At 40.4% G+C, this 27,044-nt stretch overlaps 1 protein-coding gene across 3 annotated transcripts in view; it reads right to left on the minus strand.

The window, feature by feature from the left end:
- The window catches only part of ETV1 (ETS variant transcription factor 1), a 142,660-nt gene extending 138,374 nt beyond the window's left edge, over window positions 1–4,286 (minus strand). Inside the window, exons 1-3 of one of the 3 annotated variants that reach the window (XM_070767094.1) lie at window positions 4,150–4,286; window positions 2,272–2,401; window positions 1,469–1,556 (exon numbers count right to left, since the gene is read on the minus strand). In XM_070767094.1, coding sequence (XP_070623195.1) covers window positions 1,469–1,556; window positions 2,272–2,316 — 133 coding nt within the window. In that variant the 5' untranslated portion in view covers window positions 2,317–2,401; window positions 4,150–4,286. Of the gene's footprint in view, window positions 1–1,468; window positions 1,557–2,271; window positions 2,402–2,837; window positions 3,045–4,149 lie in introns of those variants that run through there. The other 2 variants (XM_070767096.1, XM_070767095.1) reach the window with 2 other exon arrangements.
- Window positions 4,287–27,044: the final 22,758 nt, after the last annotated feature.

Consider the following 27,044-nt stretch of genomic DNA (forward strand, 5'->3'; position numbering starts at 1 on the left):
ATTTATTGTATTTTATCTAATTTTGTGTAGATGCAAATACTAGTTTTTGCATGGAAACTAGTATTTCTGTTGATACATGTAAAGTATCACAATCAACTCCAATAATAATACTTTACATGTATCAACAGACTTTCTTGAGAGAACCGATAAAAATCAATTGACCTGATTTCCAAATGACCAAGACTACTTAAAGAGAAATTCCTTGAACTTCTTTATGAATATCCACTCAAAGATAATTCTATTTATTTCAGTGGGACTTACTCCATAATAACTACATCAGACTATAATCTAACATTTTTAAAAAGAGTACTCAATAATGAAATGAGTTTTGCTCATTTGTTTGGTATAAAATATTATAAAATGACAGATAAAATCGGACAAGTTCCCATTGCAAAGTAAGATTTTTACTTAAATTACTCTGGGAAGGAGGAATTTGCTAGTTAGTGTATTTAGTTAATAAATCTCAAATATAAACAAAATGGAAACCTGAATTGGTAATTTAATCAAATCAGTTCTCTGCAGATGCATGAATTCATTAAGCTCTTGGTTAGGTTTGAATGCTATTAATCATTATGTCCACATTAGAAAATAACTTTTTATATAGCATTCTAGAAGGGTGTGAGGGCTTTCAAAATTATTACAGATCATCCTCTGGGAAGTCTTTACAAAGCTACAAATCCAAGTTGGATAGAGTAATTTTATATTGCAGGGTAACTAACAGAGTGAATTTCTCTAGTCTGAACCCAATCTAAGAAAGGACATTGGTGCTTTTCTTAAAGTTTGAGACAAGCAAATGAGGCAGCAATGTTGCAAAACAGTTGTTTCTTTTCAACAGCCTTTTCACAAACTTATCAAGTGTTAGATTCACAGGGTATGATGTTAAAAAGTGTTCTTCTGACTGTTTCATAGTTGGTTACTCTAGGATTTACAAACCAAATGGTAGAGATGGAAAAAGTAGGCAGATAGAACTTTGAATCTTGTCCTATTTTATCTCTCGTGCTTAAAGCAAAACTTTAGCATCTCTCTGAAAAACAACAGTAGGTACTTCCAAAGGAAATGATAATGGGAAGAGTGTGTGCAGAGGCCTACAGGTGAGTAAAGTGTTTGCACCCTTTTACTACCTATAAATTCTTGCCAGATTTTCACCTCCAGGTATATGGGCTTATGTACATCCCTACCATGTGGCAAAATCTAACACAGAGAGTGAGTCACTGAAGGTACATCAACCTAGCAGTGAATTGCTTTTGTCAGCTTGTGTCACATCATGAGATGTGGTTTTCTTGTCTCATTTCTATAAATAGATGTAGACAAACTCCAGGAAGATGCATGAGGGAGGAAAAGAGGAGAAAAGGATAGAAATGTGCAGGTAACAACATTTAAAAAGCATATTATTACAGGGTATGTAGTTATAAGTGAGGGAACTAGTAACATTTATTCTCTCACCCCCCTTCCGTGCGTAACACCTCACCTTCTGAGTCATGAGCCAGATCTCTGTTAATGAATTTTCTTTTCCTGACATTTGCTGGTCGCTCATTACAATTTCTCCCACAGAGATTCTACAAATAGAATAGAATGGTTATTTTAAAAGGAAAAAGCGGAAGAAGTTAGATATCAAGCAATATTAGCAATAGGTTTTAAATGTTAAGGTTCTGGAGAAAGCTTAAAGCTTCCCTGCTGATCTTATCACTAATTTCAAACTACAATTAAGCCAAGGAATATTTAGGTTCAATCCACCTACTAAAAACAAATGCCCACTTATCTAGAAAAGCAGGGCTGTAGGTGTTAAGTATTAATTTTGGCAAGCTAAAATTCTAGCACCTACCAAGGATATTTTTTTTTAAGTCAACTTTTAATTGATGCTGGTTGGGAGAATGATATATTTTAATTTTTAACTCTATTTGTCAAAGTCCTTTAAAAGGGGGGAAACTTTTTTTTCCCTTTAGGGGACTTTTCTCTATTTAACATGACAAAGAAGACTTAAACACTTTTAAAACTGCAACAATTATGATTTCTTTCTTCTTATAATATATAAGGGTAAAAGTGCTTTTGTTTTTCCTCAAACCAAAATGGTATGTGGGGAAAAATGGACATTTATTGAATTAAATGTACATCTCATTACAACCTATAACTTTTCCTCCCTTCGCTTCCATCCAAAAATAAAACAACCAAAAACAACCAGAACAACTTCCCCCATAAAAGCTTTTGCCTTCTCCCCCTCTGCAAATTGCACCCTCCCACCGAGACCCAATAACTTAGGAACTGATCACTCACATTAGTGACCATGTAAGGCACTTGCTGGTCATAAAATCCATCCATTCTGATGACTTTAGCGTAGTATTTTTATTATTCTCTGGACATTGGATTTAAAAGAGAGTTCCTCCAGATGCAGTCTTCAAAGAGCCTTTTAAAAAACCGAGAACACAAGATGGCTTTTAGATTTTTTTTTTAAGTCATGAATGAACTGCTTGAATTTACATATCTAATGATCCTCCAAGAGTGCCATTCATAAAAACACACGCATCCCTCCTCTGCTGCTTTCCTCTGGGTTACAAACAAGAGCCGGAGAGGATAGCAAGAGGATGGAAAGGACTTCGGGAAGAGGGGGGAAAAACAAGAAATCAAATCGCGAGCCTAGCTTTGGTCCCTGGAACGATCCCATTTGTAAACGTGTGCAGAACTAGTAATGGCGCACGACACAATTCGCGTTACACCTAACGGGAGAGAGGAGAGAAAAAGAGAGAGAGATAGAAAGAGAAGGCAGAGCTACCTTCTCCTTGCAAACCACAACCACGTAATCGCCGGAGCAACAGACAACAAAGTTGCTGTTAAAAACCCACCTGAAAGTACAGCAAAGACGATCGGATGCGCGCGCGCGCACACACACGCGCGCACCAAAACAAAAAGTCCCTACAAACGTAATAAGAACATTTAATTATTTCTCCCAGCACTTCTCCTTTCAAGCGAAAAGCGCCACTGACAGGACGCTACATTCAGTGGTTTTTCCTCTACTTCTCCTCCAGGGGCCTCTAGTCTAAACTGAGGGATCTCCGTAGCCCATTGGCTAACCGCGTCTTTAACAGGATCAGATTTCTAACTGCCAGTCAAACTGCATCTCACCACCCCCCCACCCGCCGCCCGTGGAAAAAGGGAAAAGCCGGATCCTCCCGGATTCTGAAGGGGATTCGAGGGATCGTTGTTATTCCCTAATTTTACCTCGCTGTATCTGTCTTCCCCACACACACACACACCCCACTCCAAACGCACACAGCTGTTCTACAAAGATTTGGTGCGAGATTCTCAGTTTAACAGCGCCTCTATCACATAGATGCCGTGCCGACGACTTAATATTTCCGTTTATGCAATTTTAAGAGATTTCACCCACCCACCCCTCCCCATGCGCCAGTAAAGGGGCCCCAGTCAATGTATTTCATTTGATGTGGCTTTTTTCATAAAATGCTGTTCTCCAATCACATCGTACTTCCAGAACGTTGTGATATTCAACTACCATTTTCCATTGCTTTAGAATTCACATACATAACTTACTTTCAAGGATGAGATCAAATATTGAAAACCCTATCAATTCGCTACAATTCCCAATATCATTCAAAAACTTCACCCATCCCCCATACACAGACTAAAGTGATGCTATTGGGAATTAATTTCTTTTACTGATCAATGAATCTTATTGTAAAGCAATGAATAACCCAGATAGTATAAAATTAGTGCTTAAAATGGTGGTTTGGCAATTTGATTGGAATATAATTTTTTTTTTCAGTCAAGTTTTTGGAATCACATTACACTTTTCTAGAAGAAATAGATAATCTCAGTCAAACAAAATAGAGGGACACAGGTGAAGTACACTTCACTGAATACATTAAAACAACTGAATTCACAAGAACATTTTCACCTAAGAGTTCATGACAATATCCTTTCAACTGTGACATAAAACTTTTCTCCTGCATTTTTGAGAACTTCATACTTTAATAATTGTTGAGCTTATTTACATTAAGCTTTCAAATTCAAAGCATGCCTTTTATTTTGTTTTGAACCATGATCTGCTGCTTTGAAAACTATCCCTATAAATAAATAAATAAAACGTGAATATACTACCAACTGGACCTCAACAAAGGACAATGATAATGTACTTACATATCCACAGAGAAAACCAGGGACCCTCCTGAAGCATCGAAGAGGGCTTCCCAAAGATCAGGATACTTTAATGTTCCAAAAGAAGGTGCTTTATTCCCCCAAAGTGCTTTAATAATTCCCAGGTGCAAATGTTTTCCATTGCTCTACTAGATAAATATCAGGAATGAGCTGAGTTCTTTTTTTTGCAAAAGCCTGATTGATGCACTTCAAAAAGGAGGAAAGTCTCCTTAATTTTTAGCAGTAGAATGAAGTTGCTGTTGTATTTCATTTTACTTAAAGCAAGATGCTGGTGATTAGTGTTTTAGCCCATCTTTATTTTTGATCATTCCAAGGTGGTAAATATACTTTATACTACTGCACTTTTGGTTTTCCCCATAATAACAACTTTGTGAGGTGATTTGGGCTCAGAGTGAGTGGCTGGCCCTAATATAGACAGCAAGCATCCATGATTAAGACAGGCCAAAATCTGTTTCCTAGTTTTTAGCAGCACATTAATAGTGCAACAAACTAGCTCTATGATGGTTAGTAAAGCACACAAGCCATACAATAGTGCTTTGAACTGAAAGATCTGTGACACAAATCATCTCATGAATGTCTGGGACATAATGGTCACTGCATGGAGTAGGCTATGTCTTGAGTGCCTTCCTGAAGCATAGAACACTTCACATGCCCTATGTATATATGCATGTATCTATGTATGGGCAAGAGGGAAAACTTTGCTATGATCTCAGTGAACAAATAGTGTTAGAGTTCACTAGAAAAATGAAGGAGCCAGGATGGCGCAGCTGTAGAGTGCTGTACTGCAGGCCACTGAAGCTGACTATAGATCTGAAAGTCAGCGGTTCAGATCTCATCACTGGCTCAAGGTTGACTCAGCCTTCCATCCTTCCGAGGTGGGTAAAATGAGGACCCGGACTGTGGGGGCAATATGGTGGCTCTGTTAAAAAATGCTATTGCTAACATGTTGTAAGCCGCCCTGAGTCTAAGGAGAAGGGCGGCATAAAAATTGAAAAAATAAAATAATAAAATAAAATAAAATAGTAAAAATAAGCGATAAAACCAAAATGGTACTATTCAAAAGGAGGGGGAAAAACACAACAGGATCATCCAGTTAAAATTTATAAAAAAGAAGGTAAATTTAACCTATGACTAAACTTATTGGAAGGAAATGATTGTAAAAATATTCTGTTTCCTTCACACATAGCATGGGAAATAATAAGCAGAAAGACTAAGATGGCAGAAGGGAAATATGTGGGATGAAATAGATGTTTCAGAGTATAGTTATATATCGTATATGACCATTTATTCAGCAACCATTCAAAATTATAGAGGTGCTGATGGCCATAGTTCCCTCTAAGCTGAGCAGTGAGCAATCGCTCACTTAAAAATCATCATCAACTCAGAGTTTTCCAAACCTGCCCAGAAGCCGAGAGGGAAAGAGTGAGAGGGAAGGAGAGAGAGAGGAAGAGAGAGAAACAGATAGAAAAAAGAGAGGAAGGAAAAGAGAAAGAAAAAGAATGGGAGTAAGGAAGAGAGAAAGAAAATCAAAATCTAGTTTGAGACTAGCTCAACTGTTTAAGTGGCATTTTGATATTGATAGAGTTGCCCTATTATGAGCTCACTGTTATAGACACACAGTACAGTATTTTATTTTGAAATTCTCTGAGGCAAAACGGTGGGTTTTTTATTTGTTTGTTTGTTTGTTTGTTTATTTATTTATTATTTCTGTGCCGCCCAGTCCCGAAGGGACTGCCGCTCAGACACTATACTTTTCCGCCCACCCCCCCAAAAAATTAGAGGGAACACTGCTGATGGCCCATTTGCAACTTTCACAGCAACACTCAGCCATGTGGTTGCCCTTATAGACAGTATGTTTTTGGTAAGCTATGCAGGATCCACTTTTCCCTGCACTCTTTCCCTACTTCTCCTCACCTTAATGAGCTGATTGTTTTTATCTACACTAAAAGCAATACAAGTGTGTTGCCAGTCTCTTCCCACCCATCCTGAGAGTAAAAAGTATGCTATGCAACTAGCTTACAGTATTCTCTTGAAATCACTTGCTCTTCAATCTCTCCATTCTTGGAGTTAGAAAAAAAAATGAGGTTTTTGTACAGTCTCCTTTGTCTGACCTTCCCACCTCCCATGCAGGTACAACCATAGTTACTGATTTCTAACATAGCAACTGTTTCACTTAGTGTGAAAGTTGCAAGTCCCAATTAGCATCATTAAATAAGGATTGCCAGTAAGCTTGTTGATGCTCATTCTTGATTCTATGACTGGTTTTACATTTTACACCAAGTCACTATTTCCAATTGCAGTTTGGTGGCTTAGGCACAATGACTTTGAGTTTACGTATAACTCTAAACAATTATTGTTTGCCTCTAGTTTGATTATTCCATGGTAATTGACTTGGTGCAAAATACTAAAACGTATTAGCTGAATTCACATATTCAAATAGGACTCACATGGTATATTGTGAATTTGGCTGATAATTTCAACTTTATAAGTGACAAGAAAATATAATCTTTGTATTTGGCAGAGAGCGAGCATGTTTCCGATTATGTGCTTGTAATAATTATCTTTACTTTTTTTAACCCTTTCCCCCTAGGAAAATACCTTTGCGTCAAATATTAAGTCAGTTTGGCATTTACAGACAATACAAAAAAATGGCATAATATTCCATGGTAAACTATAAATTGCAAGTTATTTTTTTGGGGGGGAGTTGGTTAATTTATGAGAATGGTGGCATTTTATTATTATTGTTTAGTAACTGAATTTTAATTACATTTTTTAATTATCATCCTCTTTTTTGGCATCTAAACATGCATTTTTATGGAAGAAAATGTCACTTTCTATATTGGGTGTGGCCTCCAAAGAAAGAAATTGTATTCCAATAAATAGTTGCTAGATTTCTAACACAGCTTCTTATGCAACCAATTTACAGTTTTAAATGTAATGTTCATCTTTAAAATTCTTGCAGACTTTTCATTTCTCAGTGCTTAATAATACTTTTCTCCCCCCCCCCCCCCCCAGTCCAGGTATCACTTATTTGTGCATCTTCTGGTAGGTTTTGTTTTGTTTTTCTCTGCTTTGCATGAAGAACTTAACATCTCTTTTATCAAGTAATTATATAATTTTCTTTCTTCTGTTGAATCCTGTCTTATTCTCAAAGTCTGCCTGGACAGGCTAAGAGAAAGTCAGCAGCCATTGGTCATCCAGCTGGCTTTGAGTCTAACGTGGAATATAACTCATTGTCTCAAAGTCTCCAAGTTATCAGCATAATGCCATAACTGGCATTCATATAAATGTTTAAGATACAGTACATCTGTTTTAAAAGAACCTGGTAAATTAAATCTTTGTGAAGATGCCTAAAATCTTCTTAGAAAATCATCTTATATATTGAGCCCAGAGCTATATTATTATAGTTCAGATATCTTGGAAATTCAAAATATTTTATGTCATATTTTCTTTAGACCATAAGACAATAACCTGTTGTGTTTCGAAGTAAAATATGCCAAAATGTATCTTCCTTATTAATATACAGTGATATCTTGTCTTATGAACCCCTCGTCATATGAACTTTTCAAGATACGAACCCAGGGTTTAAGAGCCCGGGTTCGTGGCCTCTCTTACTGCGCGTGCGCTCTTACTGAGAGAGGGATTCCCCTGCCTTGTGACTGCCCCCAATGGGATTTTCCATTCGTTTTCGTGCCCACCGGGATTCCCTGCCTCCCGACTGCCAGCCGAAGCGCCTTGTCCAGATGCTCCCCTTCCTCATCCATCTGTACAGTGGGAGGCGAAGCGCTGGAGGGGTGTGTCAGGCCGGCCCTCCTGCCCCCCCAGCCAAAAATGCAAAGCCTTGCCACTGCTGCAGCCACTGAAGGAGCTTAACCTCCCGGTCCTTCCTGCCCCTCAGTCCCACCCCTCAGCCATGGCCTGCAGAAGCTACCTCCCGAGCCCTCTTGCCCAGCAGGAGGTGAAGCACTGGGGTGGGGGGTGTCAGGCCAGCTCTCCTGCCTACCCCCCCAGCCAAAAACCCAAAGCTTCACCACTGCAACAGCTGCCGCAAGAGGCTTAAACCTCCTGGTCCTCCCTGCCCCTCACCTGTGGCCGGCAGAAATGTCTCCCGAGGGCTCTTGCCTGGCCGAAGGCAAAATGCTGGCAAAACTCTTTGGAGACTAAAAGGCAAACTCCTTCCAGGTACCACTGCTGCTGCCCGGCTCGATTTTTGGGTGTGAGCATGAGTGATTGTGAAGACCAGCATTTGTGCTTCACAGAGAGAAATAGAGAGAGAGTGAGAGAGACACCATGCAGGGAAGGAAGGCTGGTTGGCGAGGGGCTTCGCCCCCCTCTTTTCTCACCCGCTGCATGCCTTCCTCCATCGCCGTGAGATTCTCTCTTTCTGTCTCTCTGTCTCTTTCTCACTCTCTTTCTTTCTCTCTTTCTGTCTGTCTCTCTCTCTCTCTGTGAGCACAAACCCTGGTCTTCGAGAGAAAACGGCAACTGCCCTTTAAACGGAAGGCTTCTGAGATGCCAACGCGACCCCGTTTGAGAAGCCGCCCCAGGAAGACTGAAGGGGGGGTTGTATCTCCCTGCCCTGTGGAGTCACAAACCCCGCAAAGGTCCATGGTGCAAAGTTGGAGGAGGATCCTGGGGAGGAAGGATGCCAATGGGAGAGGAAGGGAAAGAGGGGGAAAGCGATATTATACCGAAAGGAGAGATAACTAGGGGCAGAGATTTTCGGTGGCTCCTTGCCATCGCCCACTTGATGGAGCCTGACACACACCCTCCAGCACTTCAGGATCCTGGCCAGCAGCTTTAAGTGGGCAGTGGGCAGGAGGGGGAGACGGGGAAAATCCCTGCCCCTAGTTCTCTCTCGTTTCAGTATAAGATCGCTCTTCCCCCTCTTTCCCTTCCTCTCCCATTGGCATACTTCCTCCCTGGGATCCTCCTCCAACTTTGCGCCCCAGACCTTCACCGGGTGTGTGAGTGCACAGGGCAGGGAGGCAGGTTCTGCCGGCCGGTTATTCAGGATCCCGGCCGGCAGCTTCAAGCGGGCAGTGGGCGGGAGGGAGAGGCGGGGAAAGCTCTTTGAGAAGCCGCCTCAGGAAGACTGAAGTCTTTTGTCTTCCTGAGGCGGCTTCTCAAAGAGCTTTCCCCACCTCCCCCTCCCACCCACCACCCGCTTGAAGCTGCCGGCTGAGATCCTGAATAACCGGCCGGCAGAACTTGCCTCCTGAGTCCTCTTGCCCGGTGGGAGGTGAAGTGCTGGGGAGGGAGTCAGGCTCCGGGTCTGGAGTCGCCTCTCCTGCACCCCGAAGCCGATATGCCCACTTGATGAAGCCTCCTTCCTTTCTTATTTTTCCTCAGAACCGAAAGGGTTGGGAGCCAGCACGGCTTCTTTGCTTCGCATCCACCTCAATGCTGGGTGAAAATGACAGCGGACAGCGAGGAAGAGGAGCTGGGGAGAGAAGGAAGGAAGAAGCAACAACAGGAGATAGCCCAGAGATCTCAACATCTGGCCCCTTTCCTTCCCGGCTCCTCTTCCTCACTGCCCGCTGTCATTTTCACCCAGCATTGGGGTGGATGTGAAGCAAAGAAGCCGTACTGGCTCCCAACCCTTTCTGTTCTGAGGAAAAGTAAGAAAGGAAGGAGGCTCAAATAAAATGGGTGAATTGGCTTGGGGGGAAGGAGAGGCGACTCCAGACCCAGAACCTGACTCCCTCCCCCAGCGCTTTGCCTCTGGCTGGGCAAGAGCCCTCAGGAGACAGTTCTGATGGCCACGGGCGAGGGGCAAGGAGGACTGGGAGGCTTAAGCTTCTTGTGATGGCTGCGGCAGCGGTGAAGCTTTGGGATTTTGGCTGGGGGGGGAGCCGGAGGGCCAGCCTGACACCCCCACCCCAGTGCTTCACCTCCCGCTGGGCAAGAGGGCTCAGGAGACAGTTCTGCCAGCCTACTATGGGGATCCTTCCAACAAAGAGTGATGTGCGGGAGGGTCGGGAAGGACTGGGAGGCTCAAGCCTCCTTCGGTGGTGAGGTCCTGGCTTCTGGGTTTCTGAGTTTTGGGCTTGCACGCATTATTCACTTTTCCATTGATTCCTATGGGAAACATTGTTTCACCTTACGAACTTTTCACCTTACGAACCTCGTCCTGGAACCAATTAAGTTCGTAAGACAAGGTATCAAATAAATCATGTTTGGGTCTAGCTTCCTATTTTTGCTCACATGTTTTAGGCATAAAAGATGAATTTATATACACTTTGAGACTAGAATTCAATATTCAGTATTATGAGCTTTCATGTATTATTATCTGCACTTCCCTATAATGTATATATTATATAGTAAAGCATGAAATATTTGTAATAATATTAGATAATGTTAGAAACAGTTGTGTGTTGCTACCAGCTTGCCCTGTGTCATGTGAACCAGTCATAGTCATAGTAGGAGGCTCTGCCTACCTATCAGGATATCAGCACAGGTGATCTGCGCATGCATAGAAATGGCACACGCACAATCTCTGAACTGGTAATAAAGGTAAGTGAAACCTATTACTGGTTAGAAGACACACATATACACACATACAGAGTCACAGACACAGACATAGGGGGGAAGGATATAACGTATAAGCTGCATAAGTTGTACGTTATACGGATTGTGGCTAGATATTTCATTTTTGCCAGAGTTGTCCCATCTCAGGTGAAAATCATCCTGGATCTGTTTCCTGGAGTTTATCCTAGACAACTGACTAAATAGCAACAAACAGCCATAAAAAATTTATGTCAGACAGTGCAAGGAAAAGATTCAGTTTTGCCCTGGTGTTAGTATTTGAGGAGGGTAACCACAACTGAGCCATCACTTTTGGGACAGCACCTAGGTGTTACAAAAGATACTGAACTCTCTAATTCCTTGTTTTCCTCTTGAAACTGACCACATTTTTGCAATATTCAGATGACTGCCCTGACTTGAAGATTTGACAGAGACCTGACATTCAAAGTTGGAAGCCTATTCATAGAAATTACATCCAATTATCATCTCCCAGTACTGAGGGTGCAGGAACCAGCATGCGAGGCAACAGCTACAAGAATGCAATCCTCAATGGCTCAAGCCCCAGACATGTTCAATGCCAGAAAGGAATCCTGGAACACATGCAGGTCGAAGTTCCAGATCTTCTTACAGGCAAGTAACCTGCATGATGCTACAGACAACAGGAAAAGAGCCCTGTTCTTAAATTACTGTGGCTCAGAGATATACATAGTAGCATAAATGCTAGCAGATCCTGAAACTGTAGAGACATAACCTGGTCAAAGCTACAAGCAAAATTAGTGGCTCATTTCAAGCCTGCTGCCTTAGCTAGAGAGAGATCTTATCCAGGTTCAAATTTAAAGATCCCAAGGATATGCTCACCAACAGGCTAATCCTCAAGATGCAGAACTCAGCCCTCCAAAAAAAAGCTCCTCATAGAGGAGGAAGCCACACTGCAAGATGTCTTAAAAGCAGCCAAGGCAGCTGAGGTTTCTGATGCCTCAGCAATGGAACTGAGAAGAACAGCGACAACAGTAAACTGGGTATAGACAGAGATCGACTGGACATCAGAAGTTCCAGAGAACCAAGAGGATGACCCAAGCCACAACAGAGACACTTGCCTGCAGGTCAGAACAAACACCAGGGAATACCGAAGAGAAGACCAAAGAGTCCTCAAGTACCCCAGCTGGAAAGGAAGTCACCCCTGCACAAAGTGCAGCTTCAGAGATGCCATCTACTGCAGATGCCAAAAGAAAGGACACTCCGCAGAAGCCTGCTGCACAGCACTCATGGATGACTTCCCTCCCAAAGCCGCCCCGCCAAGGTCCTATGGAAGTAATTGGCAAGCAGACCAAACTATCAATGAGGGAACTACAGAAGGCCCAAAGAAAATGAAGAGACTTTAACACAGGTAAAACATCCCATTCAGTTAGCAACACTTCAGTGCTCAAAGACCAAACACCAATAGTCACTCCCATGAAGCCAAATGGGTCAGTTTGCGTATGCGCTGATTACAAGGCAACCTTAAACAGAGCCTTACAGCACCACGCTTACCTATACCAATAGATCAACACTTTCTGGGAAAGGGGTCAATTTTTGCGAAGCTGGATTTGGCACAAGCGTACCAATAATTGCCAGTAGACCATGACACCGTAGAGTCTCAAACAATAGTAACACAGAGAGGAGCCTTCAAATGTGTAAGGTTGCAAATTGGGGTTAGCATAGGCCCTGGAACTTTCCAAAGCCTCAGGAGAAGTTATTACATAGAATTCCTGGCATAGTGCCCTATTTTGACAACATTTTAGTGTCCAGAGATTCAAAAGCTCCACTTTGGGAAAGACTCAAGGAAGTGCTGACGAGGTTCCAACAAAAGGGTCTAAAAGTAAAGCTGGAGAACTGCTCATGGGGTGTAGAATTTTTAGGATTTAAAATAGACAAGGAGGGCATCCATCTCATGGAGGATAAGGTAAAGACTATTAATCCCTATATTCTGTCCGGGTCTTATTTGACCCAAAATGAAATTTGAGATCCTAAACAATTTTTTTTCTGCAGATATGAAATTTGTGATTAAGTGACTTTTCCTCATTTGAGGGGTTCTTACTATGAGTGTGGTTTGGGAGGGCTTTGGGGGTTTTTTGGTTTACCTGTTGCTACATGTTGATTGTTACACTTGTACTGTTGGGGTCAATATTGGCTTTTACAGGTTTGAAACTTGTGATTGATTTACTTTTCCTCATTTGAGTGGTTCTTACCAGTGTTCCCTCTAATTTTTTGGGGGGGTGGGCGGAAAAGTATAGTGTCTGAGTGGCAGTCCCTTCGGGACTGGGCGGCACAGAATAAATAAATAAATAAACAAACAAACAAACAAACAAAAAACAAAAAAACGCACCCTGTTTTGCCTCAGAGAATTCCAAAATAAAATACTGTACTGTGTGTCTATAACAGTGAGCTCATAATAGGGCAACTCTATCAATATCAAAATGCCACTTAAATAGTTGAGCTAGTTTCAAACTAGATTTTGATTTTCTTTCTCTCTTCCTTACTCCCATTCTTTTTCTTTTTCTTTCCCTTCCTCTCTTTTTTCTGTTTCTCTCTCTTCCTCTCTTCCTCTCTCTCTCCTTCCCTCTCACTCTTTCCCTCTCGGCTTCTGGGCAGGTTTGGAGAACTCTGAGTTGATGTTGATTTTTAAGTGAGCGATTGCTCACTGCTCAGCTTAGAGGGAACTATGGTTCTTACTATGAATGTGGTTTTTTGGGGGGATTGGAGTTAGGGGTTTAGGGTTAGGGTTAAGATTAGGGTTGATCCAATCCATACAAGTATAACAATCAGTATGCAGCAACAGGTAAACCAAAAAAACCCATTAACCCCCCAAAAAACCACACAAACCACAGAACCCCTCAAATGAGGAAAATGAGTGTTGAAATGGTTGTTTGCAACACATGGCATACCAGATGTTCATAGTATCAGACAACGAACCACAATTAACTGCTCGCTAAATGGAACTCTTAATAGTGGAGCTGGGCATCAGACATGCCCTGGTTTCACCATGCTGTCTGGCAAGTAATGGACAAGTAGAATGCATGGTGAGGGTAACCAAGGAAGCCTTCAGGAAGTCCACACCAGGACATTGGCAGGAAAGAATTGACCAATTCCTCCTGGCACAACACATAACTCCGTGCACCACCACAAATAAAAGTCCTGCAGAACTCCTTATGGGGACAAGACTATGTTCACAAGTAGACAGACTGCATCCCACGTACACACAAGAGACTCACAAAATGCCACAGGCTCCGGAGAGAAGTCTAGAAGCGGAGGAGCTGGTATTTGCCTGAGGGTATGAGGGTGAAACACATTGGAAAAAAGTGGTGGTCACAGGCAAACCTGGTCCAAGGATATATTATTAATATTAAAGACAATTAGAAGATGGCAGGGAATGGAAGAGGCACATAGATCAACTCAGGAAGAGACAAGCCTCCACTTCCTTCCAATTTAAAGAGAACCAAATCCCAAAATCAAATCCCTGGGTCTCTGTCTCCAACAGTTCGCAAAGCGCCATTTCCGGAACCCACCAGCAACTTTGACACAATAAACAAAGAAAGGGAGGGCCTACCTGATCTTCACCATGCATCCAGCATCAGCCACCAATGGTATCTGGAGGCTGGTGGAGGTATTTCAGCATCAATGCAGCCCCCCCCAAACAGGCAGGGCCTATAGGCCTCTGCGGAGCTGCACAAGAGCCGGCATCACAGGAGGATGCCGGCAACTCACTGACTGAACTGCACAGATCCCATGGGTCCTACCGGATGGTAAAGCAACCAATCCATTTGCAGGATTATGTTGCATGGTTAAATGATTGACATGAGCCTCAAGACGTAGAGGGGAGGGGTGTTCTGTCCGCTGTGGGATGTTCTGTCCACTGTGATTTGCATGCTGGCCATTGATTGGGTAAAGTGCGACGGGCAGATTCAAATATCTGTCGACCAACGCCTCCGCTGCCTGGCAAAATAAAAAGACACCAGTTTCTCCTGCGCAAGTCTTTTGCCATCTGGACTCACTTGTACATAGTTGCTGGCGTTTCACTGTGTATTCAATAAACCTGATTACAGCTTCAACGTGTCCAGCTCAATTTGTCTGATCTAACATTTACACTTACATAGAGAGAGAGATTGAGAGAGAGAGAGAGAGAGAGAGAGAGAGAGAGAGAGAGAGATATGCTTCACTATGAAACTATGTGATTGAATTTGATAAATGATAGTTAAAGTTTGAAAATTAATGAGCAGTTATGATTGGGCTCGATACATTTACACTTAATGCTTGAAAATGTATATAGAATGTTGCAAATCCTTAACATCAGAGTATGTTAATATAAGACAACTGGCAGTTGGAACAGAGTTCTTTTCAATTGTATGGGTGAGTATAATATCACAGGCCAGATGAGTCACATTCTGGCATGCCCACATCCGGTTTAGTGAAGGGCTAGCATCATAGCATATTAATATAAGGCATCTGGCAGTTAGAACAGAGTTCTTTTCAAGTGGGAAAGGGGAGTAGAGTGTTTAATTCCTTAGCCTCAGAGTGTGTTAATTTATTTTATTTATTTATTTATTGGATTTGTATGCTGCCCCTCTCCGTAGACTCGGGGCGGCTAACAACAATGATAAAAACAGCATGTAATAATACTGTATAAGAAATATTAATGATCTGATGATCATTTTGAAAAATCCTTTCTTAGTGAGCATCTAGAAGCCAAGAGGAACATACATTCAAGTTTCAAGTTTGTAGGCTTTATAGTTATCAAGATTTCATGATGAGTGGCTTTTATATATATAAATATATGTGTGTGTTTCGTTTCTTCGCTTGTTCACAACTGATTTAAAGGAACTGGACTGATTATAAATAAATACTTTAATCTGGAATGTTCTTATATTAATCTTGCACTATCTGTTCAAATCAAGATTGGGAAATCTAGTTAGCCACAATCTTCCATTTTTGTTTTGTTGGTGTTTTTTCCAGTATCTACATATCAAGATCAGGAATAAAATAATGGACTACAGTAACTATAAGTTTGCAAGCATTAGTTTCTTCATTTTCTTGACTCTTACAGAGACTGAAAATCAATACTGTCTCTTTGCTAGAGATGGAGAGTCACTGCTGATTCAATGGAAATGAGCACTCAAGAGCAATTATATAGTTACACGATGCTTACCACAATATCCTAGGGTTCTGTATAATGAGCACTTATTGTTGCTGCTTCTAAAGTCATGTAGGATTGTCTTAGCACTAGAAATAGTGGTTCCTTTGTAAAAGAAAATTGGATAAATATCATGGGATAGTATCAATTCTATGAAAATCAGCATGTGATGGTGCGACAGCTATAATACTTTTTTGATTTGGCTGTCTGGATTTTAGGAACAAATGTATAGAAAGTTTATGAAAATCAAAAGCAACAAAGAATGAATGCAAAAAAAAATTAAACAATTTGATGGACATACAGTAGACTTAATATGAGGGATGACATTCTCTTTTGATCTCTTCCTTCTTTCATACAGGACAAAATGTAGACAAAATGTACAGTAGTCCCTCGCTATATTGCGCTTCACCTACTGCGGTTTCACTTCATTGCGGATTTTCAAGAAATATTAATGAGAAAAATCATTCGCGGATCTTCGCTGGTTCGCGGGTTTCTGAGGAAGTCGATCGGCAGATTTAAACAGTCCGCGGAAATCGATTGGCAGGTTTTTCAAAAAAAAATATCTAAAATTGTAAATACTGTATTTAAATACTGTATCTAAAATAAATACTGTGTGGGAAGGGTTTATAAACACTTAAAACAATGAAAACTTACCAAACAATTACAATATAAATACTTAAATAAGTACTATCAGTCGATAAATTTCCCATCACGGATTTCACCTATCGCGGCTGGGTCTGGAACGTAACACCAGCGATAGGTGAGGGCTTACTGTATTCCAAGAACAAAGCAGGCATTATCTTTTCACATCTTCAAAAGTAATTGATATATTTCTTAATTTTTTCAAATCTCTATTTCTGATTTGTGAAATCAAATCTCATTTCTGATTTGTGAAGTCACTTTTTTCATCAACTGGAAACCAATAAACCTTAATAATGCTACAATGCTAACAAATTTAGAACTTTTATAGTTTGTGTCTTCAACTATTTTTGTTATTTGTCCATTTTCTTCTAAAAGACCAAGTTAAAAACCTGATATATATAGATATATATAAGCCCAAAATAGATATATAGTAGTCTCTCTTCCTTTTCACAAACACAAAACCTAAACGGTGAGGAAGATCAGAATAGTTGTTCAGCTGAAGAATTGTATAAATTTATTTATTTGTTTGTTTGTTTGTTTGTTTGTTTGTTTGATTGTTTGTTTGTTTGTTTTATTTATTACTTGGACTTCTGTGCCACCATTCTCTGCAGACTCAGGGCGGATCACAAGAATCAATACAGTAATACAAAAAGAAGACATACAAGAAGTCCAAATCTAAAATGTAGACCTAAAACCCTAGTTCTTAAAAACACTAGCCTTAATGATTCAATTATCTTTGGGGCCTTTATTATCCACTTTATTGCACTGGAAAAAAAATTCAGCGAAACTCCATTGGATTATTGTTCAATCTGATTTTTTAATATGCACTGTTTTCTAATTTTGAATCTGTAAATAACTCCACAAAATAATATGGCTGGATTCAGATTTGCATGAAAATGGCAATGAAAATTTGAATAAAATGTAAAAGTTGCATCAATTTTTGTTCATTAAAGACAGTGTTTCTAGGATTTAGAAATGTTAACATTTGTGGTCCAACTCTGACAATTTTACAGCCAGATTTTGACTGGACAATCCTAGAAGTTGAAGTCCACATATCTTAAAATTGTCAAGTTTGAGCAAACACTGATTTAAGGAGTCATTAAGACATACATTTTGACATACATTTTGATTTTTGCAAGAAGTTGTAGAATATGATGGGAAAAGGTACTAGCTAGGATGGACCAGCAATGGACCTCTATTGGAGCTATTACTTCTGGATTGCAAAACTCCAAATGATCACTATATCAAAGTAGAGCATTTCCTTTATTTCTCTACTGCCCTTTAGTAGCCATTTACTGTATTTTTCAAAGTATAAGATACATCAGAGTATAAGAGGCACCTAAGTTTTTGGGGAGGAAAATAGGGAAAAGAATATGCTTACCAGGTATTCACCTGGCTAGTATCCTTAGTCTGGTCAGCTTCAGCACATTATTTTATTCCCTAGTTAAGGGCTTAAAAAAAACTTTATTCTGAGAGAGGAACAATGAAAGAGCTTGCAAGCCACTAAAAGTTGGGAACATCATTAGCACCTGGAAAGAAACAGTTGGAGCAAGTAGCGCAATGGAAGATCCCTGCAAAGACTTAGGCCTTGGAAAACATTCTTAGGCAAAAATCACACCCACTCAGACTCATCAGTCTGGAACCCACACCACATTTCAGACATAAACACTCTAGAAAATGTCCAGAAATACTTTACCAGAAGAGCCCTTCATTCCTCCACTCACAATAGAATACCCTACGAAACTAGACTTACAATCCTAGGTTTAGAAAGCTTAGAACTACATTGCCTTAAACACAATCTAAGCATAGCCCATAAAATCATATGCTACAACGTCCTTCCTGTCAACAACTACTTCAGCTTCAACCACAACAACACACGAGCACATAACAAATACAAACTTAATGTAAACTGCTCCAAACTTGACTGCAGGAAATACGATTTTAGTAACCGAGTAGTTGATGCATGGACTCACTACCTGACTCTACAGTATCTTCTCCTAACCCCCAAAACTTTACTCTTAGACTATCCACTGTTGACCTCTCCGGATTCCTAAGAGGTCAGTAAGGGGCGTGCATAAGTGAACCAGCATGCCTTCCGTCCCCTGTCCTAATGTTTCTTTTATTTTTTACTAGTACCATGCATATGAATATTATTATATCTAATGTTTCTTCTTATTTTTTTCCCTTTTCTTCATGTATATTAATACAGTGGTACCTCATGATACGAACCCCTCGCCATACGAACAACCTGAGATACGAACTTCCAGGTTCGGCATTCGGGAGGCCGCCAAGAAGACCCCCGGCTGTTTCAAAAGGTGACAGGTGGATGGCGGGGCTTCTCAGCAGCCACCCGAACCCAAACTTTTGCCAAACTTCCGGGTTCGGCATTGGGAGAACGCTGTTTCAAAAGATGACAGCCGGGCGGCGGCGTTTTTTTTGCAATTTTTAAAAATTGCACACATTAATTCATTTTACATTGTTTCCTATGGGAAACAATGTTTCGTCTTACGAACTTTTCGCCTTACAAACCTCCCCGGGAACCAATTAGGTTCGTAAGACGAGGTATTACTGTATTATTATATCTTTACATACCTCCAATATGTACTTGACAAAACAAACAAATAAATAAAATAAATAATAAGCTGTGTTCCATATACATTGATATATGACGTATGATCTTTAAAGCAGGCAATCTCTCCTTCCATGAAAGAAGATCAATTTTTTATCTATTTCAAAGAGTGATTCATAAAGATAGTCTTGAGAATCCTCAAAATTCCAGCCTTGTTTCTCTTGCCCTAGCATTTTAAAATCCAAGGTAGTAATCATATTATCTCCTTATTTGGCAGTTTGTTTAGAAGGACAACTTTGATTAGTTCTGTACCTCCAGAATTATAAATGACTCAAATGATGTACCACTAGTTTCCACTGTCCAAAATAAGAGGAAGACTTGATACACAGTATTTAAAATGATTTTCTAATGTTGGGCAGATGACTATAATTTTAAAATTCAGACTGATATAAAAAGCCAGATATTGCTAGCTAAGATATTTTACCTCATTGACAAGACAATGCTCCACTTTAGGTTTAACCTATAATGCTGACTAAACAACAGTGCCTCACTTTAAATATCAGGCCATTAGAGTGACAATGCAAGGTCTTATGGGAATTCTCCTTGGGACAATATTTTGTAAATATAACAGTCACCTTACAATACCCTTCTTTTGCAAAGGGGGAAAACTCGAAGAATCATCTAAAAACACAGAAAAGAAAAATGCTAACTTTGAAAGAGAAAAAATGGAGATGAGAAAACATTGCATTGAGATAAAACATGCTGGAGACTATTTATACAATGAAATTACCTGCGAAAGCTCTTTTGTATCTTCAAGAATATCAAATATTCTGTCACAGAGTTTAATATCTCTGTAAAATTTCTGTGATAAGCTTCTTCACTCCTTAACTGACTATGTAAAATTTGAAGGTGAATGTGTATGATTCCTTGAGGATTTTTTAACTGCCAAACAATCATATGTGAATCTTGAGATTAGTAGAGGTAACAAATAAAAACAAACTAATCTAAATACTTCATCTTTTATCCTCTTCTCCATGAAATTCAGTTGAAGCATTAAATTATGTTGGTGTTGATAAATAGATTGCAGTGGTTTTGTGACTCTTTGTTTCACCCCTATTTTTCTTGTGTACAGAAATGCTCAACTGAGATGCACATTTCAGTTCACTATGAAGACACAGTGCAGCAATTTCTAAGTGAATTTCTAACTGTTTCTAGGACTCAAACACCAATAATTTTAAAAAAGTAGCCAGAAAGCTTGACAACTACCATATACATGCCATTGTATTAGTCTTTCATAAATTCTTCCATTGCCAAAGACATAAAGGGACATTGACATTGGCACAATGCCATTTTTAGAAGTAACCCTTACATGTCAATATGCATATCTCACACTTCTCAATTTCTACTGAGCACTGCCAATTGTAGCATTTTGTACACTTATTTTGATAATATAATGGATTAATGTCTCCTATACTTCCTTTGGCTTGTGAACCATTTTATTGCCACTGGAATAGTATTATAGAATTGCTCTACTAAAAATGACATTTTAAGACCATACATTTGATTTATATATACACTGATGTTAATGCTCACATCACCCTATAGTACAGTAGTGGGTTTTTAAATCCTTTACTACTAGTTTGCGTGCATGCTCACGTGCATGTGCAATGCTTCCACGTATGTGCAGAAGCATCCCAGGCAGGTGGGCGGAGCCTCCCATTGTGGCATTACCAGTTCTTAGAACTGACCCAAACCAGGAGCAACCCAGCGCTGCTATAGTATGTTTTACTTTTAGTTATTGATAGCCTTCATATTTTTTATAGATTGAAATGTTCCATCATTCTGGGGCACATATGCATTCCTCAGCATAAATTACTCAGTAATTACTTCCTGTGCCATTGTGGCAAAGAAGAGATTTAAAAAAATCAAGAAGCAAACATAACTTTTGGTCAAAGCTGCTGTTTTAACTTTTTTTTTTATCTCCCAGATAGGACAATGTCCATTCTATTCAATAGTGTTTGAGTAAAGGGTGTTCCTTATTAACAAGCCTAAATTGTGATCATTAAATACCGGTAGTACATTCTTACAACTGCTCCCTTAGTATTCTGGAAAATTGATATGGTCAAAATTGCCACTAGTATAGCCAGGGATGGGCAGGACCCAGAACAGGGGGAAATGCCATTCCGGCGGCAGAAATGGAGCATGTAGCCTCATTTCGTCACTGCCAGGCATGCATGTGCCATGCACATGCAAACGGAGCAATTCCGGTGGAGCCAGAGGTAAGTAGCTACTGGTTCACACTGGTTCTATAGAAATGATAGCAGAAAATTTCCCGCTTGCCAAACCGTGAGCAATCGCCAGTTGGCCATGCCCCTGAACTGGCTTTAATGACAGAGCCACCATCTTGTTTTTTTGCTTCTGTGCATGCGCAGAAGCTTAATTTTCAGCACAGAAGGAAGCGAACCGGAGGCATGTAAGAAAAGTAAGATAATGGCATCCAGCCCTCACAATTCCTGGCAAATAGATGGGGAAGAAATGGAGGTAGTGGCATTTTATTTTCCTGGGCTCTGAGATCACCACAGATGAGGACTGCAGCCAAGAAAGTAAAAGAGCTTGCTCCTGGGGAGAAAAGCTATGGCAAATCTAGACAGCATACTAAAAAGCAGAGACATCACCCCGCCAACAAAAATGCATATAGTCAAAGCTATGCTTTTCTCAGTTGCAATATATTCGGGGTGGGCTACTGCCCAGATAGGGGAGAACATAGTGAGGTAGCGAAAATGGAGCTCCACCCCAGAGCACCCAATTTGCCCTGAAAGATGTTGAAAAAAATGCATAAGCCATGCCCGCAATGTGGTAGTAAAGATTTTGGTAGCCCATCACTGAATGTATGGCTCTGAAAGTTGAACCATAAAAAAGGCTGAGCACAAAACAATTGAGGGCTTTGAACTATGGTGCTGGAGAAGACTCCTCTGAGTCCCTTGGACTGCAAGGCGACCAAACCAGTCAGTCCTAGACAAGATCAACCCTCCTGACTGCTCTTTAGAAGGCCAGATCCTGAAGATGAAACTCAAATACTTTGGCCTCCAAGTGAGAAGGAAGGACTCACTGGAGAAGAGGCTAATGCTGGGAACAATTGGGGGCAAAATAAGAAGGGAGTGGCAGAGAATGAGATGACTGGATGGAGTCACTGAAGCAGTCAGCATCCGCTTAAATGGACTCTGGAGGACAGTAGAGGACAGAAAGGTCTGGAGGAAACTTGTCCATGGGTCATGATGGGTTGGACCCAACTTTGTACCTAACAACACAAACACCCTTGATTCTGGTTCATCACGCTCACCACACATAGCTGCTGACAGAGGAAATCAGGGCCATGGGCTCAGACTGTTGCTGCTGAATGCCAAGTCAATCATCAACAAGGCCCGTCTGATCTGAGGTCGTGGGGCCAATTAAGTGGTTCTGCCCCAGGTGCCAAATGAACCTGCAAGACTCTCTTGCCCACAATCTGGCAGAGTCCCTGGTGATGGCCTGGAATAAGGCCTCATCAGGGGCTCTAGATCAGATTGAGTCTTTGTGACGTCTCTGTGGCAGTGAATCCAGAACAGCTCCTTGGTTCATCAAGGAGCTCTAGGAGATGAAAAACCAGAATAGACACCTGGAGTGATGCTAGAGGACCAGTAAATCTGAATCCGACCAAGCACTATTAAGAACTTAGGACTTATCTAGTGGCGATATGAGTGGCAAAACGTTCACATTTTTCTGCACTTATTGCATCCACAGAATCACATCAAGTCACCCTTTTAGGGTGACCCATTCTCTTCTTAACTTGGAAGAAACAGAGGAGCCCTTACAGGGTAGAACTGAGGAATTTGTTCCGTTTCTAGCAGACAAAGTCGCTCAGATTCGAATGGACTTGGATTTGGGTTTGGCAATATTGACTGTCTTTACATCTCTACCCTGTGCTATTTCAGTGAAGCGGTGGATGTAATGTGCCAGTACCTGGAGACTGTAAGGATCTGGATGTGAGTTAACAGGCTCAAGCTCAAACCTGACAAGACTGAATGGCTGTGGGTATTGCCTCTGAAGGACTATACCTTCTGTCCATACTTGGTTCTGGAGAGGGGAGAAACATTAACACCCCCAGAATGGGTTCACAATCTGGGTGTCCTCCTAGATCCTCAGCTGAGACTAGAACAACATCTGTCAGCTGTAGCTAGGGGGAGTTTTGCGCAGATTCGCCTAGTGCACCAGTTGCAATCTGGATCAGGAGTCTCTTCTCCTCAACACCCATGCCCTTATCACCTCATGGGTTTATTACTGTAATCTGCTCTACATGGGGCGACCCTTGAAAAGCATTTGGAAATTACAATTAATCCAGGATGCAGCCATGCGAGCTATTTTGGATGCACCAAGGTACACTCACATCACATCAACATTCCACGAACTGCACTGGCTTCCAATCATTTTCCGAGTGCAATTCAAGATATTGGTTATCACCTATAAAGCTCTACATGGCTTAGGACCAAACTATCTCCAGGACTGCCTCCTGACACACAGCTCCCAGCAACCAATCAGGGCCCACAGGGTTGGCCTTCTCTGGGTCCCATTGGCCAAAGTGTTGATTGGCGGGGCCATGTGGGAGGGTCTTCTCTGTGGCAGTGTCAGCTCTCTGGAACCATCTGCCTCCTGAATTCCATATTGCCCCCACCCTGCTGGCTTTCCGGAAAGCCATGAAGGCCTGGCTTTGCCAGCAGGCCTGGGGCCATGGAGCAACTTGATAACACTTTGATCTGGCCACTAAACAAGAAGAATTCTTGTTTCTGCCGCACGAATCCCAGCGACCAGTTAGGTCCCACAGAGTTGGCCTTCTCCGGGTCCCGTCGACTAAACAATGTTGTTTGGCGCGACCCAGGGGAAGAGCCTTCTCTGTGGCAGCCCTGACCCTCTGGAATCTGCTCCCCCCAGATATTAGAATTGCCCCCACCCTCCTTGCCTTTTGTAAGCTCCTTAAAACCCATCTCTGTTGTCAGGCATGGGGGAATTTAGATATTCATTCCCCCCAGGCCTATACAATTTATGCATGGTATATTTGTGTCTATGTTTGGTTTTTAATAAGGATTTTAGTTATTTTAAATATTAGATTTGTTATATGTTGTTTTATTACTGTTGTTAGCTGCCCCGAGTCTACGGAGAGGGGCGGCATATAAATCTAATAAATAAATAAATAAATAAATAAATAAATAAATTTATAATAATAATAATAATAATAATAATAATAATAATGGTTTTTAATGGGTTTTATATTGTTTTTATACTGTTTTCTTTATATATTGTATGCCACCCAGAGTCCGGAAGGAGTTGGTCGGTTTATAAATATAATTAATAAAATAAATAAATAATAAAATGCTGATTCAGAAGATCATTATTTTTCAGAAAAGATTTTTGCCTTAAATGACACAGGGTGACAACTCTTGGTTAAAAGAGTTGCAAAACCCACCAAGCTCAGAGGGCACCAAGGACAGACAGAAGCACAACTCATGAATGAAGGCAAAACTATGTCCCGGGAGAATGTTGGATGATCCCGCCTGGTTTAGTCTTCCAAGCTTTCGGACTCATGCTAGAGCACATCCTCGGGGAATTTTTCTTGCACCAGAAGCACAACTGAAACATGAACTGATCTGCTTTGCATCTTGGCATTCATTATCATATCTTTCTTCTTTTGTGCCCAAGCTTGAGCACCTTCTTTGTACTCATGGATCTCTATAAACCAAAAACCACTGTAAAGGCAAGGAATGCAAAATATGGTCACTGTTTATTTTATAAAAAAGCATATTCTCTTTTGTGTAATACGAGGTTTTAATTATTGATTTATAAAATGCATTTCCCTCCTGTCAAATATTTTATATGTTTCCACTCTACAGCAGAACATAAGTTATAGAGGTTTTATCCAAAAAAACCCCAGCTATTATTTCATTATTTTTAGTTATGAAAAACCGGATGGAAAATGAGTCAACTAGTGATAAAAATACAAAATTGGGGATATAGGTGATGAAGGTACATATAAAAACTGCAGCTACAAGCCATCCTATGTGATAGATTTTTAGTCAAATGACAGCATCCTGAAAAATTCTTCAGACTAATCAATTTATCTAACAAATAAATGATATGTGCTGAATTGCTGGAAGTGACAAAGCAGGGCAACATGACTGTCCAGTGTGTAATAAAAAGCTGTAGCTCAATATCAGAGTTCAGATTTTGCCTTCAATCCTAAGTATTTGTAAACTATATTACAAAACCTCTGTATTACAACACTTCTGCTTGAAACCCCTGTAAGATATTACAAGTCAGTATACAACAAATGTATATATTATGTTATGATACTATTTCTCTATGGTGAATTATTTTTAAGAAATAGGTTAAAAATGTGAAATAAATTCTGTTTGCCATGTTTATATAAAGAAGCTTTTGGAGTGCCTTATTTATAAAACTGTAGTATAAACACCTGAGGATTTATTTAAAGGAGAAAAACTAAATTATTTTTCTGGATTTCTTTAATGCATGGGGTTTTTTTTAAATGCAAAATTCCTCAATGAATATTATGAATTACATGCTGTGCATCTTTTTCGTTCTTTCCAAATTATGCTAGCATTTCTTATGCTTTGCAGTTCAGTGGAATGTCCTGATTCATTTCCAGTCAATCTTACAGTCAAATTCCTTTTATATCATATGGGCCAGATTCAAATATCCTATTGACTTGAAAAGACTAACTAAAACAAGTCAGTGATACAGTTTTGAATCAAACCTTTCAATAGTGTCAGCTGCTCTCTAGTCTGAAGCCAAGGTAGAATAGTATTTTATTTATTTGTTTATTTGTTTGTCAAACTTGTACAAGTTAACAAGTATAGATAACATAAACAAAGGAAGTAAGTACACATAAATGGGGACAGTAAGACAGGGATAGTAGGCACACTGGTGCGCTCGTTCATGTTCACTTTATGGACATCTTAGGAATGGGGTGAAGTCCATGGTAAATAGTTTGAGGTTGAAGCTGTGAGAGTTTGAGGATGTAACAATGGAGTTGGGAAGAGCATTCCAGGCATTGACCACTCTGTTGCTGAAGACGTATTTTATGCAATCGAGTTTGGAGTGGTTTACCTCGGGTTTGTATTGATTGTTTGCCTGTGTATTATTGTGACTGAAGCTAAAGAAGTAATTGACAGGTAAGACATTGTAGCAGACAATTTTGTGTACTATTCTTAGATCGGACCACAGGTGGGGCAGTTCCAGATTGTCTAAGGTGGATAGCCAGAATTTCAAGCCTGGTGGCATAAGGGATTCTATTGTGACTAAAAGAGTGGAGTACTTTTCTCATGAAATACCCCTGGACCTGCTTAATCATGTTAATGTATGATATGCAGTGTGGATTCCAGGTGGATGAGCTGTATTCAAGAATGTGACAAAGGTTTTGTATGCCCTAGTTAGCAATACAGTATAATGTTACTGGAGAAGAAACTTCACAAGATTAGGTTAACAACTCTTAATGCCTTTTTGGCAATTCTGTTGCAGTGAGTTTTGGGGTTTTGTAGGACAGAACATTTATTTGTTGAGATTTGCAGTTGCCAAATGCACAACCATTATGACACACAGTCAAGTTCACTTTGTAGAGCAGCAGCATTGTCAGTGCTGTTAAATAATTTTATGTCATCGGGTAAGAGGACACATCTGCTTTTAATATGGCTGCATAAGTCATTTATGTAAATTAGAAAGAGAGTATGTTCTAGAATGCTGCCTTGGGGGACACCGCTGTTAACTGGTGCCAAATTTGATTGGACCCTATTTTGACTATGTTTTGCCTATTAGACAAGAGTGTGGCTCTCCACCTGTACAGGGATCTGGATCTGCAGTAAGTGTTGAATATGTAAATATTTAAATGTACAAAGTTACCAGGAGTTCACACTTACATGTTGGATG

The sequence above is a fragment of the Erythrolamprus reginae genome, chromosome Z, assembly GCF_031021105.1.
Source record: "Erythrolamprus reginae isolate rEryReg1 chromosome Z, rEryReg1.hap1, whole genome shotgun sequence".
Classification (NCBI taxonomy): Eukaryota; Metazoa; Chordata; class Lepidosauria; order Squamata; family Dipsadidae; genus Erythrolamprus; species Erythrolamprus reginae.